The 15,601-nt window shown below is 42.5% G+C and overlaps 1 protein-coding gene across 3 annotated transcripts in view; it reads right to left on the minus strand.

Moving 5' to 3' along the window:
• Window positions 1–2,703: 2,703 nt before the first annotated feature.
• Window positions 2,704–15,601, minus strand: part of AP1S3 (adaptor related protein complex 1 subunit sigma 3) — an 84,270-nt gene continuing 71,372 nt past the window's right edge. For 2 of the 3 annotated variants that reach the window (XM_036319329.1, XM_036319334.1), the window contains one exon: window positions 2,704–3,291. In XM_036319329.1, coding sequence (XP_036175222.1) covers window positions 3,181–3,291 — 111 coding nt within the window. In that variant the 3' untranslated portion in view covers window positions 2,704–3,180. The remainder of the gene's footprint in view (window positions 3,292–15,601) is intronic. The other variant, XM_036319331.1, reaches the window with a different exon arrangement.

Raw genomic sequence — 15,601 nt, forward strand, 5'->3', positions numbered from 1 at the left:
CTGGCTTTTGCATTTTTCAATCTTCAAAGAAGAGTCACAGGTTTGGGGACAGATTCATTCTGCTGAAGTATTAATGCCCACTTATTTATTCAGTATTTCCTGTGTGCCAACCATTGGGGAGCAGTGTTTTGGGCTCTGGAGATACATTGGTGAGAAAAACAAGACTGAAATCTGGCCCCACAAAGTATAGAATCTAGTCAGGAGAACAGACTAAAATAAACATGTAAATTAATGTGAGCTATGGTACATACAAGACAAGAAAGGTAGGTGGCATGATGAACACATTATACAGGAACCCCCAGAATGTTCCACCAATGTCAGATGAAGCTTCTCAAGGAAATGGCATTGTGGTTGAGAGCTGAAGATGGGTAAGTGGTAACTCAGCATGGGGGTAGATGATGAGAAGATTATTTGGGCAGTGGAGAACACTGTACTTAGCTTGTTGATGTATCAAGGAACCCTAAGAACTACTTCTTAATATAACTTCAGAGTAATGCAGCAGTAATTTTGAGGAGGGGGGAATAGAAAAATGGGTCACAGTACTTCACACAGAATAAGTACTAAATGAACTTGGGCTTCTATAGCTACCGTTTTCCTTTTCAAAATGCTGCGCCCCACCTCCCTCCTCATCTGAAGCTCTCTCTCAGCCATCTTCCGAACAGTTTCTAAGAACCCAACTTTTCAGCCCCCAGGCAAAAACCCTTTTCAATGTATATTCTAAGTCTGTTCTGTGACCTAGCAGAAGCCTTCCTTGAATACATAAAATTAATGTATTGGTCATTCAGCAAATGTGTGTTAAGCTGATATGTGGTTAACAATAGTGACAGCTAAGACTTACTGAGTATGTACCATTGTGCCAGGGATGTCATATGGGTAGTGATCTCTTAACCGCAATTTTATGCATCAGGGTCTTTTACTGCCTTCATTTTACCAATGGGTACAGGAGGTCAAACAATTTTCTAGGGGCATATGTCTAATAAGTGGCAAAGCTGTGCTTTGAATTCAAGAAGTCTATCTTGAGTGTGAGAGCCTAACCACTGCTCCAAACTACCTCTTTAAAGGCACACAAGGCTCTTGTTCATGTGGTGCTTCCAACCTACTTGGAAATAGGCAGGAAGATGGTGTAAATTCAATAAAAATGTAAATAAATAAGCTGCACAATGGCCATTTGTGATTAATTTTACAAGGGAGTTAAACTGAGTGATGGGATGCATAGGGGTTAGGTTGTGGCAGGAAACAATGATTTAGAAAAAGTATTCAGAAATAGATTTTTGAGCAAGGGTCCTTAGAACTGAGATCTAAAAGATAGAAAAGAAACAGCAGTATGAAAAGGTAGGAAAGAATTTCCAGCAAAGGAAATAGAAAAAGCAAAGGTCTTAAAGTAGGATCAGACTAATGTATAGGGGACATTGAGAGAGACCAGAACATGGAGGGAAAGTGTAAAGAGATAAACCAGACCATGTAAAACCTGCTGCCACCATAGTAGGTTTCAATGTCATCCCAAAGACCATGGGAAGACAGTGTATATTTTATAGCAAGAACTGACGTGAAAAAAGATCTGATTAATATTTTTAGAATATTAACTTTCATATGGGAGACTAGATTACAGAAGTCAAGAGTTAAAGAAAGAAGACCAGTTCAGAGTTACTGCTGACAACTGAGAAAAACATGATTATGGTTTATACTAGGGTATTGACATTGGACATGGAGAGAGGGAATAGAAAGAGAAATGTGAAGACCTGGATGTAGGGAGTGAGAACAGAGGAATCGAGGATGACTCCTAGATGTTTTGTCTTAGATAACTACAAATGCTGGTCCCTCCTAAGGAAGACAAAGGGGAAGCAAGTTTTGAGGAAAAGTCATGAGTTCCAATTTGCACCTGAAGTTTGACTTCTTATTGGACCTTCATGTGAAAGTATAAAGTACAAAGTTGCACCCATGTAGTTGGAGCTTAAGGCTAGAGGTAAAATATAAGTGTCATCGATGATATATAAAGTCATGGAGTTCACTAAAAGGGGAAAGAAAAGAGGTGTAGGCCATAGTTTCTAGACATCACCATCTTTCTCTGGGTCTTAGATTCCCTATCAGTTAAATGTAAGAAAAGCAATAATGATATATCCTGCCTCAGGCTGGAGGAATCTAAACTTATCACCCTCTTTTCCTTCATTCTTGAGGGTTCCTCTATATTGCTGGCAAGTAAGGAAATTTTTTCCCCAGCAGATTGTCAAATGGGTTGAAAGCTTGGTTATGGCTTCCTGGAGCAAAACAAAGAACAATTCTTAGATCCTTATTCAACTTTCCTTCCATTGAATCCCATTTGTGCCCAAGCAGATAAAGCTCCAGAAAGGGCCTTATTTATTTTCCTTTCAGAATGTTCATGAGAGTGGGGCCAGCGATGTTCCTAACTTCTTTATGTGAATTCAAGGAATCTGAGTTGACCTCCCACACTACAGAGGAACAAGTAAGCACAAACTTCTGTATACCAACCACATAACCATATCTGAACATTCAGCTTCAACACCAAGATTTACAAGGATCCAGCAGATCCTTTTGTCAATCAACAAGAATTTACTGAGAGCCCTTAGGGTCCCTGGTACCAGATGAGGCTGCTTTTGTGAGCAAGCAAGCAAGTTCTCTGCCACAAAAATAGAAATGTAATCACTTGTTCATCCAAACATTTCCCTTTAGCTTTTGCAATATGCCTTTTTTTTTTTTTTTTTTTTTTTAATGAATGACTAACAGAATAGCAGCTGCAAAGGTAGCTTGCAAATTTCAGCCAGAGGCCCTGAGTGGAAAGATGACTCATCCACACCTGACGTCAAAGCCTCCTTCCTCTCAGAGCAGCAGGAAGAGAATGGCAATGCCAGGGTAGAATGACCCAGATGCCCTCCTGAGTCCCTCATGGATCATAACAGCTTCCTCCTCCCCTGACTGGTAATGATGACTTCAACCCAAAGAAAGTTTAAACTGAAAACTAAAATTTCATAGTTAAGTTGACTAGAAAACTAAAAACAAGAGTTTCTCTCTTCCTGTCAAGCAATACCAAGTCTCTGTTGTGAATTCTCCTTTGGAAAATGTTGAAGGAATGAAATTCCTTTCAGTGTGTTTTGTATTGATTTGTGTCTCAGTTCAGGCTGCTGTAACAAATACCATAGACTGGACGGCTTAAACAACAAACATTTATTTCTCCCAGTTCTGGAGGCTGGGAAGTCCAAGATCAAGGTGCCGACAGATTTGGTGTTTGTTAAGGGCCCTCTTCTGGGTTTGCAGATGGCGAACTTCTTGCTGCATCTGCAACAAGGTACAGAGAAAGAGGGGGCTCTGATTTCTTTGTCTTCTTATAATGAAACTAATTTCATTATGGGGGCTCTACCATCATAACTTCATTTAACCCTAATTACCTTCCAAACCCTCCACCTCCAAATATCATCACATAGGGTTTGGGTATCAACATATGAATTTGGGGGGCAGGGGACAAAAACATGCCATACATAACAATTTGCTTACCAACATCTTACTAGTGACTATTTCCAGTTTGCCTTTTACTTCATGATTTCTAAGGACTTTAGCAGGTTATGCACCAGCCATTCCCCTACTCATTCTGATACTTATTCAGAGGCTCAAGTGCACCAAGGAACTCCAATGTCACAATTCAACAAAATTCTGACATCTCTGTGCAAATCATGAAACAAATGTGCCCTTGAAAACTTCCGGGTTATGTCAGAGTTCAGCCTCCAAGGTATTTGTCCTGGGGCCTCCTGCCTAGACAACTACTCTCTTTGTCTAGTGCTCTGGGTGTTGCAGAAGACCGGAGAAAAAACAAGCCTCGCTTAGAGAAAGGGAGTTACATTTTATTATTAAATTCTGTGCAGGCCCAGAGAAAAATGTGTCTTTCAAATGCCGGGCCCCCAACATGGAGGAAACTTTCTTTATTTATACTTTTTCCAGTCCTTTGTCTCCCAAATTTGGAATGAGACTTCTGGGCCTTCTGCGAAAGAAGGCCTGCGTGCTGGGATGGGGCCATGAGACCATATCTCAAGGCCTGGCCTGGTGTCAGCACTGACAACTCTGCCTGGGGCATAGTTTACGGCCTCTCTAAAATGGGAGTAGTCTTTTTTTCCTTATTATTTAAGACAGAAGCCAGAATAGCAGGGTTAAAATTTCAAACAGCAGTTTTTATATAAGATGGATGCTTCATGGGCAATGCATCAATTCCATTCTAAATCTTTCTCTTCTTCCCAAGGTGACTGGATATCTAATTAGCAGATTAATCCTAAATCATTGATGACTACTAATGGGTTACTTGGTCTTCCTCTGAAATCCCAATTTAAGTCATATGTCTGGTCACTCTAGCACCCACTAATCACTTAGCTCTTGGAATTTTTATTATATAAGAGTCTTTTATTATTCCTTTGAGTATTGGATATATTGAATTTTTATTGTATCTTACTATTTGTTTTGCGGCTCTTAATTGGAGTAAAATTACTTTATCATCATCTTAATTTTCTTTTCTTTTTTTAAATATATTTTATTGATTTTTTACAGAGAGGAAGGGAGAGAGATGAGAGTTAGAAACATCGATGAGAGAGAAACATTGATTAGCTGCCTCCTGCACATCTCCTACTGGGGATATGCCCGCAACCCAGGTACATGCCCTTGACCGGAATCGAACCTGGGACCCTTCAGTCCGCAGGCCGACGCTCTATCCACTGAGCCAAACCGGTTTCGGCCTTAATTTTCATTTGTTCTTTTATTCAGAACACCTATCACAATGGTTTTAAAGGTCAACCCAATAAGAGTTTGTGAGATTGAATTGAATTTACATGATGGTGATTTCAGGAACAACAGTCCAATTGCATAAACCTAATAGTAGCATTTCAGATATTATAGCAGATAGGTGGGAAAGATAATTTTGGATGAGAAGGACTTTCAGAATCCCTTAACATATTCTCGTATGTGTTGTTGATATGGAAAACTAGCCCTCATTAGTTTGATGCCCCAGGGTAAGCTTCAGTATAACATTATCACCCAAATTTACACAGGACCAGCTGATAATAGAAAACCAATTATTAATTGGTAAATTATAATGAGAGAAGGACCTGGCCTATGAACCATGACACTAGCCGAGGGCATGTCCTCTCTAACATGCAAGTCTGCTAAGGAAAACACACTAGAATGAGAAGTAGATGTCTGATAAATATTGGATAAGAGTCAAAATAGAGGTCTTTTCAATAGGCTTCGGAAATCTCATGAAAGGCCCTTCATTTTTGCCGCAGAGTACAATTTTTGTCATATGGAGTTGGAACCCCAATCCTCTGGGAAATGCCAAAAATCATCATGACAAAAACGCTTATTCTCCAACTCCCTTTTCTAAAGTTTATGCAAATGTGCATCTTCTGAATTGTATATGTTCATCTTATTTGCAAAGCTCCCCACTTTCCCTTTGTCATTAGGGGGTCATTTCTATACTGGATGGTTTTATTATCACTCTCATTGAGACTCTATTGTCCTCCTGGAAGACATGTGTCTGCCAGCCTCTAACCCTTCTAATATTCAATCTGGAATTTCCCCAAAATGGGTGTATGACAGATCATGAGACTATCCCATGAGTTCACCCCAAACGGAGCCAAACTATATGCATCTGTTGGAGGAAAAGAGAAGCATCATAAATAATCTGTAGAAATCATAAATAGGCAGGTGATGCTCGATTATCATAATACAGAGCTTTAGGGGAGGAGAGAGGCTAACATGAAGCATTGATAGGTGTAGCAGGCATGATGGCACTTTGATTTTAACTCTATAATAGTCCATGTCCAATGGTGGTAATAATCCCAATTATGAAAATCCTGAAGTATAGAGAAATTAAATAACTTGAGTAATGTCACAACTTGTGATAACGCTGAGATTTAAATTAAGTTCTGTCTGGTTCAGACATTCTCTGCACTTCTTCCCATGTGCTGGGCTCAAGGGTCATGGGCTCTCAGCTCCAGGAATCTGCCATTGTATTTCCATTGAATTTCTATTTGTGTTCAGTAGGCAGTTCATCTGTGTCAACACTGGTTTTAAAGTGAAATAATAAAAGTGAGAGATGCCTGCATGGAATTTATCCTAAATTTTCTTGAGTGTTATCTTATATGTTACTTCCTTACCCCATTCCTGAAATAAACCAGTCAAATAAATTTCCCAACATAGTAAGTATAAAGTGATGTGCCTACAGCCTTGAATGAACCTTCAGTTCTTAGCCCCACAATTTGTCCAACATAGTCCCTACTGTTCTTTCCCTCGTTCTTCCTCAGCAGAGGTCTGAATGTCAATAACTTCAGGGTCCTCCTCCAAGTTCTGAAACTCCTCAGAGGCCCAGGCCCGGCTCTGGGGGATTCCCCCTCTGAGATTCTAGGTTCTAATTACTTGAATCTCTTTTCTTTGCTCCTTAAAGTGGTAACTGCAGTCACCACCTCTGTGATACACCAGGATTCCATTTCAACTTTTTCAACCCACCATACTGTCTACACAATTCTTTATAATAAGTGCCCTCTGCTCAAATGGCTAAGACCTGTTTTGTGACTGGGCCCTAACTGACACAGTAATTGATACTAGAAAAATTATAAATCATAAAAATAAATAAAGAAATAGAAAGAGATGGAACAGTCAGAAATCACCCTTTTGAATAGGAGACATACAAAAATAAATGAGTAAAGGAAGCCAGCCAATAGGCTCTTTATTGCCAATTTATGCCTATAGTAAACAATCACAAAACCTCTGTGAATACAACTCTGAGCTTGTGCGGCCCTTGTGTCTAGGAGCTTAGTTAGGTGGTTCTGCTGATGTTGGCTTGGCTCACTAAGAAACCAGGAGTGAATGCCAACTTGGCCACAGTAAAATAGACAACTGGGAGAGCAACCTGAAGATAGAGACATTGGCAGGAGCCAGATTCAAGTAGATGACAGTAAAACATTTGAATTTGATTCAGGTGTAATAGGAAGATCTATTTCTATTTCTTTAGGAATAGTTTATTTCAATTTCTTTACTTTTCATTGGTTTCTTTTCACAGTCATCACTACTTAAAATGACAGTGAATACTTATTTTCTACTTATTTATTGTCAGTCTCTCTCAATAAATTACTGGGAGGCAGGGATTTTTGTCTTACTCATTACTATATTTCCAGGGTCTATGAGAATTCTTTTAAAGATAAGGGGCTCAATTGTAGGGAATGGCTATAGGGTTAAGCCTTGGACTGACCTGTGGCAGGGCCACAAACAAGTCCCAGCTTGGAGGGCAGAGCCCTCTTAGCATAATTAAGCTTAACCTTATAGCTCTCCCTAGTTTCTTCCTAGGTAGCTAATGGGCTGTGGGAGGTGCAGCAAGTGCTGCCAAAACAAGGTGAAACTCACAAGAACATTGTAAACATGTTGACCACACCCTTGTTTTGATCTGACTATAAAATAAAGCCTCAGCTTACAGGCTGGATCTTTCTGTGTCCTCATCCAGGCATGGGAGATCCACCGAACCCTAGCTGTATTCTCTTTGTCTGTCTTCTTAATCCTTCACCACCTCTCCTCAGGTTCCCTTGGCCATGCTGGCATGGCACACTCAATAAATATTTTTTTAGTAAATGACTGATATTAAATTGTTTTTATGTCACCCTTAGGAATCCTTGTCTGATACCTGCATACCCCCACTCAATAGAGATATACTCAGGCTTGGTACTTCTGGTCTCTCTAGTACAGTGTTTCTCAACCTGTGGGTCACGACCCCTTCGGCAGTTGAACAACCCTTTCACAGGGGTCACCTAAGACCATCCTGCATATCAGATATTTACATTACAATTCATAACAGTAGCAACATTACAGTTATGAAGTAGCAACGAAAATAATTTTATGGTTGGGTCACAACATGAGGAACTATATTTAAAGGGCCAGAAGGTTGAGAACCACTGCTCTAGTACTTCCCTGTCTTAGCACTTTCATACTGCTTGCCTACTTATCAGTATTCCTCTCTAGACTATAAGTTCCTGGAGACCAGGGGCTCTGTGTTGGTCATTGTTTTATCCCTAGTGTTTAGCATAAAGATGTGGTACATGGCAATGATTGCTGAATATTTTCTGAAGATATGAGTATATATTAAGCATATAGTAAGTCTATTCTGGGATGAATGACTTTGGTTATTATGTTAAGGGAAATAAAATAGAGAGAAAAATACTCAAAAAGGAGAATGAGATTCCTATGCTCTTTTACTTTAGTTGCACAGAATCTATTTTATGAAAGTTAAAGATTTTATACTTAGTTGGCTGAACTGCCTACCCACAGATGATTTAAAATTCTCCCTGAGGAGGGAATGACGCAGAAAAACAAGAATAGCTGTTGTTGATATGTGACTTATACCCCTCAAGGACATGCAGTAGCTTGTATATCAGTTACATCAGGCTCCTCTAGGTTATTGTATTTATGATGTGGACTTGAAATCAGAAGACTAAATATAGCATCAAGAGCCCCAGGCAATTTATAAGAGCCTTGGCCAAAAGTTTATCTCATGTTTTCCATCAAGCATCCATTTGAACCTGTCCCTCTTGTATTGGCTTATATCGTTTTATCTGGATAAACCAGTAAGGAGGAAAGGACATTTTATTAACTATATCATTATTTAAGGCTGAAAAGCACCCCCACCTGTGACTTACAGTGCAGAACATACTCAAAGCAAGGTTTGGGGCTTTTGGTGTTTGTTACTTTCCTTCCTTCCTTTCTTCCTTTCCTCCTTTTCTTCCTCCTTCTCCTCCTCCTTCTCCTCCTCCTTCTCCTCCTCCTCCTCCTCCATCTCTTTCTTTGACTGAAGCCTCATTAAATGAGTGGAAATAAAACCTAATCAGTAATTATATCACTTAACAGTGAGATTGCTATCTGAGGGCAATGCTGAAGTCAGTTCCTATTCCAAAGAGCAAATGGTGAAAACGAGGCTGTGTGGCCTTGGAGTCTAAAGTCCAGTTTTTGGGAAAGGTCCAAGATCATAATGTGAAAATGTCATTTAGGCCATTGTTTTCTAAGTAGAAGAACCCAAAATAATTGTAGACATGAGTAACTAATGGACTGATGACTTATTCATACTTGTGCACACTTGCCACTTTTCTAATGTAAGACTGTGAGAATGAATGACTAGAGTAGTTGATATTAAAATTTCATCCTCATTAGTTACTACTGGCTGGGCAACATAGACGACATAATCTATTGAAATGGTTAGCATAGTGCACAGTGAGTGCTCAATAGATGCTAGTTGCTATTATTTTCTTCTTATTAGAGCTACTATTTAGTGAGTTCCAAATCAACTTATTTTCTGACTGAGGTATGGATGTTTCAAAAAAATAGCTGACTGTCACCACAGCAGCTAAATTCTACTCATTCAAGTACCCATAACTGGGTTTAGCTGACATTTATTAAACATTTTCTAATTGCCAGGCATTGAACCAATCTCTTACAAGTTTTACTTTACTTAATTCCCACAACAAAAAAAGGGGGATTCCTCCCACCACCCCCTAGTTTTACTGATGAAAATTGAGAAGTTGGGTAAAACCCAAAGTTCCACAGAGAATAAATGGCAGAGCTGGTATCCAAACCTGGGTCCAACTTCACAGCCTTAAATGTGGTTGTTTCTTTGAGATCAGCTCCCATCTGAAATTGAGCCCCTGTGAACCTCACCCATCTCAAGCTAGTTGCTCTATTTAAAACTCATTGATGCTTGTTCATGAGCATAATTCACTCCAAGTTCTTTTTTTATTCAATGGAGGTATAATTAAATAAGTGATATATGAATGGGCACATGGATGAATGAACAAAGCATTGAATGAGTGAGCAATCTCCCCATCTTCCCTGTATCTTAATCCCTGAACCTGTGAACAATGTCTACCTTAACCTTATCTTATGACAACCATTGTGTAGCCGATTCTGATTAACTTCTGTTTCTTTGTATGTGAGGTGTCTTGCCTGAATACAAACTCATCCAATGGAAACATGAAATAAACTTTTTGAAGCTATTTCAAGAACTCCATTTTCCATTGCACTGTAAATAACTTTAATGAGGGAAAGAGGTGACTAGCAGCAGAATAACAGCCAGAAGTACTATGCATTCACAATTTCTACAGTTTTTGTTTGTGTATCAAGTTAAAACAGAGAAATAAGAAAGAAAAAGGCTAAACCAAATATGAGTCAAACTACTCCTCTTCTTAAACTCACATATTTTTAAACTTGAGTACAATTAATATTGAGTTAATAAATATAGCACAATTTTCAGGTAATGGATATAGCAATGTGTGTTGTTTTGTTTCTTTCTCTTTAAGGAAAAGGAATTGAGAAATTATAGACTTGAGTCAACTCAACACGAGGAGTATTCATTGAGAAACTACTTTGGAGTTATTATTTTGTTCATTCAGGCAACAAAAATCTGCCCTTACTAGAAGCCAGACTGTGAGCTGTGGATGCAGAGAGACCAGTCCTTGCCTCCTCAGGCTCTTCACAGGCTAGTGGAGGGTTTGATGCATGTCTTGATCATAGAAGCTACATAAGAGCTGTGTTGTCAGAACAGAGGAGGAGATGTGCTCCTCTACCTGAGGAGGTCTCGGAGGGTGACCTTTGGGTCCTGAAGAAGGTGTCTTCTGCCACGATGGAAAAAGATTTGGGGAACCTAATGCATGCCAGGCTCTCTTCTAAGCAGTGTTCTAGGTACTGGGGATTTGGGTCCCTGCCCTCAAAAATCATTCATCCTAGTGAGGAAGAAAAAGGGGAGGATAAATACATAAAGACATGCACACACAGGTGAATAAAGAGGCTAACAACCAAACAAACCAGTAGGATAATTTCAAATAATGTGTTATAAAGAAAATAAAACAGGATCATGGGAATGAACTTGACATTCTGCTTTTCTGGAACTATCATCAAAGGGCTCTCTGAGAAGGTGACATATAAATTGTAAGTTCTGAACATGCAGAAGAAAGCAAGAGTGGGTCACATGTTGGCAGCACAGTTGAAGGAAGGGTCCTGTGATCAGTGAGGCTGGAGAGACCATGACGAGACCTGGTTCCACACCAAGGAGCTTAGATATTATCATATGAGCACCGTGAGATGACGACAGGGTTTATAGTAACGGGAGAGATCTGATCTGGACTCACTGTGCTTTGCTCAGTCACTGAGAAATCCCTGCACAAAGTCTGGATTAGGAGATTTTTCTCAAATTCTTTATTGGAAAGACTAAACCAACGGACCTTGTCTCTTTCTCTGAAAAGGGCAAACAATGTAAACTATATCTGATGTTCTTCAATAAAACAAAAATGTGACCCAGTTAATATTCCTGGTCATGTTTCTGAAGCTTGACTTTTATAGAAATTATGACAAGAGTCCCATGTAGGGAGATAATGTAATGTGCCTTATTGTGTCCAGTTTTGGAAAGATGTATAAATCAATTAAAGAACATAAGTATCCCACCCAACCGCACCCACAGCAGTCTCTGCAGAATGTGGAGGAAGGAGCCTGCTGGCTGCCAGCAGGAGAGAAAAGAGTAGCCTCTCAAGTAGACTGTGATGCTGGGCGTCACCTCCCTGGTATGAAGGTCCTAAAAGCAAGGGCACAGGTATCAGGCACTATCAGGGCCTGTTTCTTAAATCAAGATCTTCGTGTTTAAGGCAGAATATCATCAAATTTTTAAATGTGCAGCTTATCCAGCAACTGCATTGAACACTAAAAAGTAAGAAAATGCCTGTGAGCCATGGTAGTCGGTAAAGGTGTCCCTAAGGTGGGCAAAACTCATGGTCATAGACCAGCCGTGAGCAAACTATGGCCCGCGGGCTGGATCCGGCCCGTTTGAAATGAATAAAACTATTGAAAAAAAAGACCGTACCCTTTTATGTAATGATGTTTACTTTGAATTTATATTAGTTCACACAAACACTCCATCCATGCTTTTGTTCCAGCCCTCCAGTCCAGTTTAAGAACCCATTGTGGCCCTCGAGTCAAAAAGTTTGCCCACCCCTGTCATAGACCCATGACCCTCACTAGCCATCCCTTGACTTGTGGTAAATATCCTCTTCTATGAGTTATTGAATAGTTACCTAACCACTCTTCTATCCTGGGCACTTAGATTGTTCCCAATCTTTTGAACTACTAGAAAACTACTGTTGAAGATCATCCTTATTCATGTAGACTTTTCATGTTTTGGATTATTCTTAGACTAGAGGCCTGGTGCACAAATTCGCGCACAGGTGGGGTCCCTCGGCCTGGCTGGCAATTGGGGCCAATCAGGGCAGTCTAGCCCAGTTCGGATCAGGCCGGCCTGCCAGGGGAAGGGACCGCAGGAGGTTAGCCGGCTGCGGGAAGTTGGCTGTGGGAGAGGACTGACCACCAGGGAGCAGCTCCTGCATTGATTGATTGTCTGCCCCCTAGTGTTCAGTGAACGTCATAGCAACTGGCTGGTCATCTGGTTGTCCAGTCGTAATGGTCGCTTAGGCTTTTATATATATAGACTAGAGGCCCGGTGCACAAAAATTTGTGCACTCGGGGGGGAGGGGGGTCCCTCAGCCCGGTCTGTGCCCTCTTGCAGTCTGGGACCCCTCGGGAGATAACGACCTGCTGGCTTAGGCCTGCTCCCAGGTGGCAGAGGGCAGGCCCAATCCCTAGGTGCAGCCCCTGGTCGGGCTCAGAGCAGGGCCAATTGGGGAGTAAGGGCGCCGCCCCCTGTCATGCTCAGAGCAGGGCAATCGGGAGGTTGTGATGCCACCCTCAGTCACGCTCAGGGTAGGGCCGATTGGGGGGTTGGGGCACTGCCCCCTGTCACACTCAAGGCAGGGTCAATGGGGAGGTTGCGGTGCCACCCCCTGTCACGCACAGAGCAGGGCCAATCAGGGGGTTGGGGCACTGCCCCCTGTCACTCACAGAGCAGGGCCCATCAGGAGGTTTGGGGCTCTGTACCCTGTCACGCACAGAGCAGGGCCCATCAGGGGGTTGGGGCACCACCCTCTATCACCCACAGAGCAGGGCCGATCAGGGGGTTGGGGTGCCGCCACTCTCACACTCAGGGCAGGGCCAATGGGGAGGTTATGGCTCTACCCCATCACACACAGAGCAGGGCCCGTGGGGGGGGGGGGGGGGGGTTGGGCGCCGCACCCTGTCACACACAGAGCAGGGCCGATCAGGGGGCTGGGGTGCCACACCCTGTCACACAGAGCCGCAGGGCGATCAGGGGGTTGGGGAGCTCCCCCCTATCAGGCACAGAGCAGGGCTGATCAGAGGGTTGGGGCACCTTCCCCTGTCATGAACAGAGCAGGGTGGATAGGGAGGTTGTGGCCCCGCCCCCTGTCACACACAGAGCCGCAGGGTGATCAGGGGGTTTGGGCGCTGCCCCCTGTCACGCTGATCCCGGTGCCGCGAGGCCTCGCGGCTCCGCTGATCCTGGTGCTGGGAGGCATATTACCCTTTTACTACATAGGGTAGAGGCCTGGTGCACGGGTGGGTGCCAGCTGGTTTGCCCTGAAGGGTGTCCTGGATCAGGGTGGGGGTCCCCACTGGGGTGCCTGGCCAGTCTGGGTGAGGGGCTGAGGGCTATTTTCAGGCTGGGGGTGACTGAAACTCCCAACCGCTCCTTTTTTTCTTTTTCTTTTTTTAATTCTGGGCCAGCTTTAGCTTTGAGGCTTGGTCCAGCTCTTAGGCCTCCGCTGCTGAAAGTAGGTTTCTGGCTTTTGCTTACAATGTTGCGACCCTGCTGGCTGAAGCCCGGCGGACTTTGTTTATCTGGGGTTTTGTTTAGCTTCTATTTTTGTTACATAGTTGCTTAGAGTTGCAGCTCAGAGGCCTGCAGCGGCAGGCGGGGAACATTGGAGTCCTCCGTCACTGAAGCAAGCAAGCCTCATGTTAGTTTCAAGCTGCCTGGCTGCCGGCCGCCATCTTGGCTGGCAGTTAATTTGCATATCACCCTGATTAGTCAATGGGAAGGGTAGCGGTCGTACGCCAATTACCATGTTTCTCTTTTATTAGATAGGATAAGATCAGGAGTAGGCAAACTTGTGGAGAGGCAAACTTGTGGAGAGTAAAAGTTTAGGCTTTGTAGAGCAGTGTGTCTCCTCTTCCTTCCATTCCTCCCCCTCCTTCCTGTGCTCTTCCTCTGCCCTCCTCACCTCCTCCTCCTCTTCCTTTTCCTCTTGTAACAAACCTTTTAAAACTATACAGACCTTCCTTACCTTGAGGGCCATACAAAATCAAGCCAAGTGTTGGACTCAGCCCATGGGCCAGTCTCAGAATTCCTGGGTCAAAGGCTATGAGCACTGTAATGTCATTTATACTCACTAACAAAAGGTATGCTGTTTACCTGTGTCATCCAACGTTGGGTGTTATTTTTTAGCTTTCATTTTGTGTTAAATATAATTTGAATTTTTGTTAAAGACAAAGAAATTTTGCTAGGAATTCTTATTCACTTTTTTAAATACATTTCAATCTTGCTAAAATGGTTGAGGTTAGAAATAGAGCCCATTACCCCGGAAAAATGAAATGCCTCATTATGCTTTTTTTTTTTCTGCACTGTGGAGGGGCAACATCATTGTGTCATATAAGGCCCCTCAGTGCACTGAAGACATTAAGTTTCTGGGGAACATGACCTGCCCATGGCCTTTCAAATCTGTGTGACAATAAGCTTTATCATTTGGGGATTATCCTGAATATGTCAAAGGAAGAAACTATTTTAAAACTACAGTTTGCCCACGATTAAAGTTTCTATTTTGTCAGATTTGCCCTGTTGGCCTCAGGGGAGATATTAGCCTCACGCTTGCTTTGTCCAATGAAGCAAGAAATTCGTCCTAGCCAGCTCATCCCAGCCTGGCAGGAGTCAGGAGAGGAGTGCAGGAGGAGGTAGGAGGGAGGAGAGGGAAAACCTCCAGGGGACACACCCCAACCTATTAGCTATAAAGAAATCCTCTTCCTTGAATAGAAAGGTAAGAAATGGTATTTAAGTGCAATTTCTGTCATCCACTTATAAAATGCTGACCCAGTTCCATCCTTTTTCTTTGTTTCAGCTCCATGAAGCTATTTTTGGCAACTTAACTCTTCTTCCCAACAATAGAGTTAGGATAGCTCTTCTGCTGCTTATCGATGGACCCAGAATAGAAAGCAATACCAGCAGCTGGCATTTATTGAGCACGTACTAAGTTCCAGACCCTGTCCAGATACAGATGAGGAAACTGAGGCAGGCAGAAGTTACCTGCCCAAAGTCACCTCAGGCAAGTAGCAACCTCAGGATATGAACCCTGAAATTCCAGGTCCAAAACCCACCTTATTAATCAACTCAGAGATTCTAAGTGCTGACTGCAAGAGTTGATCAAATGGGATACGTAAAGAGATTCTCCTGGTCTTAGAGGAGAGCCAGCAAGGTTGACAAAGGCCACCTCTCCACTTGCTCCCATGCAGGTCTACCTTTCCTGCTGCCCAGAGGGACCAACCTGGCAAGGCTGATGGGCAAGCTGCCCTGAGAAAAGTTAGAGCCTCCAAATCTGCAAAGTTGCCAGATATATATATATACTCTTTGTTTACTTCACCCCCTTCCCTTTTGTATCAGAAGAAGCAAGGCTTTCTGCCCCCA

The sequence above is a fragment of the Myotis myotis genome, unplaced genomic scaffold (assembly GCF_014108235.1).
Source record: "Myotis myotis isolate mMyoMyo1 unplaced genomic scaffold, mMyoMyo1.p scaffold_m19_p_8, whole genome shotgun sequence".
Classification (NCBI taxonomy): Eukaryota; Metazoa; Chordata; class Mammalia; order Chiroptera; family Vespertilionidae; genus Myotis; species Myotis myotis.